The sequence below is a fragment of the Arachis hypogaea genome, chromosome 11 (assembly GCF_003086295.3).
Source record: "Arachis hypogaea cultivar Tifrunner chromosome 11, arahy.Tifrunner.gnm2.J5K5, whole genome shotgun sequence".
NCBI classification, from domain to species: domain Eukaryota; kingdom Viridiplantae; phylum Streptophyta; class Magnoliopsida; order Fabales; family Fabaceae; genus Arachis; species Arachis hypogaea.
In genome coordinates, this window is record NC_092046.1 from 9385817 (window position 1) to 9390567 (window position 4751).

The 4751-nt window shown below is 41.9% G+C and overlaps 1 protein-coding gene across 1 annotated transcript; it reads right to left on the reverse strand.

Moving 5' to 3' along the window:
- Window positions 1–1733: 1733 nt before the first annotated feature.
- Window positions 1734–3128, reverse strand: LOC112720945 (uncharacterized). The gene has a single exon (XM_025772038.1). It carries the CDS (start codon window positions 3126–3128, stop codon window positions 1734–1736), a length of 1395 nt encoding a protein of 464 aa, XP_025627823.1.
- Window positions 3129–4751: the final 1623 nt, after the last annotated feature.

Sequence of the window (4751 nt, forward strand, 5' to 3'; positions counted from 1 at the left end):
CTTTCAGGATTATCTCAGCTCCGTTTCCTCCTCGGCTGGACGCCCCGTCCACATGTAATTCCCAAGATTTGTTGTGTTCGTTTTGGGTTAGTTTTGAGATGAAGTCCGCGAGGATCTGTGCTTTTAGTGCCGACCTTGGTTGAAATTGGATGTCGAATTCTGAGAGCTCGATAGACCATTTGGTCAGACGTCCAGCCAGTTCTGGTTTTGTCAGTATCTGTCTTAGTGGTTGGTTTGTCCTTACTACTATTGTGTGGCTTTGGAAATAGTGCCTTAGTCTTTTTGCCGTTGTTACGAGTGCTAAAGCTAGTTGTTCTATCCTCGGGTACTTCTGTTCTGTTGATTGCATGACTCTACTAACGAAGTATACTGGCTGTTGTGTTTTTCCTGTCTCAAGGACCAGAGCCGAGCTTATAGAATAATTAGAAACAGATAAGTATAAGTATAAAGGTTTATCGACTTCTGGTCTTTGCAGCACAGGTGGTGATGATAGAATGGTCTTGAGTTCGGTGAACGCTTTCTCGCACTCTTCTGTCCATTGAAATTTCTTATTCTTTGATATTGTTTGGAAGAAATGATATGATCGGCTTGAGGCTGCTTGCAAGAACCGAGATAGTGCTGCTACCTTTCCTGCTAATTGTTGTACCTCTTTTACTGTTTTAGGGTTCGCCATTTTGAGTATCGCCTCACATTTCTCAGGGTTTGCTTCAATTCCTCGTGAGGTCAGCATGAATCCGAGGAATTTGCCTCCTTGTACTCCGAAGGCACATTTCTCCGGATTGAGTCTCATGTTATATGCTCGGATCTGTTCAAATACCTCCCTGAGGTCGTCGCAGTGTGATTTTTGCTGTGTAGTTTTGGCGACCATATCGTCCACATAGATTTCCATGTTCCAACCAATTTGGTGATAGAACACTTTGTCCATCAGCCGTTGATAGGTTGCACCTGCATTCTTTAGACCAAATGACATTACTCTATAACAAAAGTTTCCATGTTCGGTTATAAATGCTGTTTTGCTTTGGTCTTCCGGATGCATGAGGATCTGGTTGTAGCCAGAGTATGCATCCATAAAGCTCAAGCTTTTGAAACCTGACGCACTATCTACGAGTTTATCGATGCAAGGTAAAGGGTAAGCATCTTTAGGGCATGCCTTATTTAAATCTGTAAAGTTGACGCACATGCGCCATTTACCTGAGTTTTCCTTACCATTACCACGTTCGAGAGCCATGTGGTGAATCTAATTTCTCTGATGAAGTTAGCTTTAAGAAGCTTTCCTGTTTCTTCTAGGGCTGCCATTGACTTTTCTGCCCCGAGATTCCTTTTCTTTTGAGCTATGGGTCGGCTTGTTCTATCAGTGGCGAGCTTGTGGCAGATAATGTTTGGGTCTATACCCGGCATGTCTGCTGGGGTCCAGGCGAATAAGTCGGCGTTGTCTTGTAGTACTTTTATGAGTTCCGATCTTTGCTTTCCTTGTAGTGCTTGACCGATGTATGTGACTTGATCTGGTTTTGACGTTAGTGGGACAGCCTGGAGCTCGTCTACTGGCTGAGGCCTTTCTTGGGTGTCTTCTCGAGGGTCAAGCTCCTCTAGGGACAGTACTCATTCGTATTGTGGATTGCTTTGACTTCTTGTTGGGATTATTTTCCTTGAGCCGACTTCTTCAGGCTTACGTTGTAGCATTGCCGAGCTTGTCTGCGATCTGAGTGGAGTGTCGCTATCCGTCCGTCTTGTGCCTAAAATTTGACACATAGATGGAAAGTTGAAACTACTGCCCTGAACATGTTCAGGGCAGGTCTTCCGAGGATAATATTGTAGGGACTAGGGCAATCAACTATGAGGTATTGTATATCAATGATCTGTGATAATGGGTGATTTCCCATCATCGTTTTTAGCCATATGTAACCCTTAATTGGCACTCTTTCTCCAGAGAATCCGACTAATTCTTCGGATGAGGGTTGTATGATTTTTTCAGATATTTTTATTTTTAAGAAAGTAGTATAAAAAAGAACATCGACACTACTACCTGGGTCCAGAAGGACTTTTCTTACCAACAGCTCGCCTGTTTGGATGGAGATTACCACTGGGTCGTCTGAGTGTGGTGCGGCTGAGCACATGTCCTCCTTGTTGAAAGTGATTTCTAGGTCGGGTACATTGTTGTTGCTGTATAGTGTTGTTCCTTTTATTGCCAGCATTGTACGGTAGCTACGTTTCCTTGCCGATGTTGTTTCTCCTCCGCCGGCGAATCCTCCGGATATGCAGTTTATAATCCCTTTAGGTGGGATGTTGTTTGACCATTTGTTGGCTTCCTTGTTTCCCGAGGTTTGTTGACGTTCTTCCTTGTCCCTATCGTTTTCTTTATGCTTCCTTCCTTCGATGTACTTATCTAGGAGGCCTTGCCGAGCCAATCTTTCTAATAGATCTTTGGCTATCACGCACTCGTCGGTTGTGTGCCCATACTTTTGATGGAAAGCGCAGTGTTTACTTTTGTCGACGAAGCGCTGATCTTGGTAGCTTCCTGCCCTTGCTGGTGGTTTTATGATCTTGGCGTTGAGGATTTCTTTAATTATCTTTTCCCTTCTTGTGTTGAATTTAGTGTAGTTGTCAAATTTTGGGGTCAGTCTGAAGGGCTTTCTGGGGTCTTTGACATTTGCCGACCTTGTGGTTCTGTCATCCTCTTTCTTTGGTTGTTTTTTCTCTGTTTTTTTGGCTTCGCGGAGTTCTTCAATCTCCATTTGTCCTGCCGCCCTTTCTCGGAATTCTTCCAGTGTCTTCGGCTTGGTTACCGCGATTGTTTCCCTGAATTTTCCGGGTCGGAGTCCGGCCTTTAGGGCATGCAAGTGGACGGCGGGATCTAGATCGGGTATCTCCATGGTTGCTTCTGCGAATCTGGTCAGATAGTCTTTCAAGCTTTCATGAGGACCTTGGCGAATGGTGCCGAGGTAGTCCGATCCGTGTACATATATCCGTGCTGCAGCGAAGTAATCTATGAAAGATTTTGCCAGTTCCTCAAAAGAGGAGATTGATCCTGCAGGTAATTTTGAAAACCAAAGTAGGGCAGCACCGTCGAGGTAATTAGGGAAAGCTCTGCAAAGAACAGGTTCGTTATTAGGGCCATTAAAGAACATCATAGATTAAAATTTTTTAATATGAGCCCGGGGGTCACCAATCCCCTTATATGGCTCGAGTGAGGAAGGTAGTGTGAAGTGTTTTGGCATTTGGTAGTTGGTGATCTCCTCGAAGAACGGGTTGTCCAGGGTCAGCTTCTCCTTTGGTGGGTCTACACTTAGTAGGTCTACGTTGCCTTTTCCTTTGGAACCGTTTTCTTCGCGTTTACTAGCATTACTTTGGGTGGAAAGTTTGGCAAGTCTTTTGACTTCCGCTTGCAGCTCGGCCATCTGGGCGATGAGTTCGGCCTGGGTGAGTTGGTGAATCCCATTGTCGGCCATGCTCGAAGGTTGGGTAACCCTGCGTAAAAAAGAAATACAAAGTGCGATGTAGAGAAATAGTGGGGTTAAATTAACTTTTTGGCCCTACAGTGGGCGCCAAATGTTCCGTTCTGATTTGACCGAGGTCTGTATCTTCCAATCGAGGCTGCTCGGCTCTTGGGAGAGTTATACGTCGTCCGTAAGGTAGCCTTCAAGGATGACCTCGGCACGATGAAACACGGCGGCGGGAGCACCTGCAAAAAGCACTCCGACGCTCAAGTAAGAATGTGAGTTATAAGAAAGTAAGAGAAATAACTTAGAGTGAGTTCTGTGACCTGTTTCTCCGGGGCTATTGGGTTCGGTTTTATAGGTGAACGAAGTGCTTTGCTTGTTCCGATAATCGTGGTTCGGTTGGTGAGTTTCGTTGCTGTTGGTAACGGCTAGTGGATAGTGTTTGACTTATGCTTAGTTTTTGGTCAAGTGGTTATCTCAGATATGTTCGTTCATCTCCGATCTTTATGGTCGGTCTTTAGTTCTGATCTTATCTCCGAGTTTATGGGGTACACATCAGAGCTCATTATATATTTACTAACTTGAATTAGGTGCCAACCTCTCTTTATTCTGTGAAGCCGAGGTATAACTCGCCTTATCCTAAATTCAGGAGACGATCATTTGTGACTGAACTATACTAGAGTCAGACCACATAAGAATAACATGTATTTTAAATTTTAATTTTAGGTTTTTATTATTGACAACTATGGTGGTGATCATCTTTAATCCCCCAACAAAAATCAATACCTAATGTTCCCTATACATTCCAACATTTAAATTTAAGTGACATTGCATTTAAGCTAGCCTAATTATTCTTAGGTATTAAATTAACAAAATAAACTTCTGTTTTTTTTTATAAACAAGAATCATTACCTAGCTAACTCCATTTGAAGAAAATTTCATACTTTAAACTATTCAAACTGTGATGTTAATAATTTAATGAATCAGAAAGAATTGAAAAAGGAAAAAAATAAATTCTTCTCATTTTAAAAAGAATGAAAAATCTTTTGAAAATTGTTGAGTTATTACACTTTATATACTACGTACTCCTTATGTACTCTCATTATAAAAAAAATTACAACAAATAAACTTACATCTACTATTAATAAAAAAAATAATTTAGATAACACCATAAAAAAAATTAATCAAAACTGTACCATTTATATATATGATCACATAATTCGTAGACAAACATCTACCGTAACCAAAAGGTAGATACAAAGTATGCAAATAACAATTATTCACAACTCAACGAAGGATAAAACAGTGTGAAAT

What these genes read in the sequence shown, in the direction of transcription:
- LOC112720945 (XM_025772038.1), bottom strand. Translation starts at nt 3,128, where the DNA reads ATGATGTTCTTTAATGGCCCTAATAACGAACCTGTTCTTTGCAGAGCT.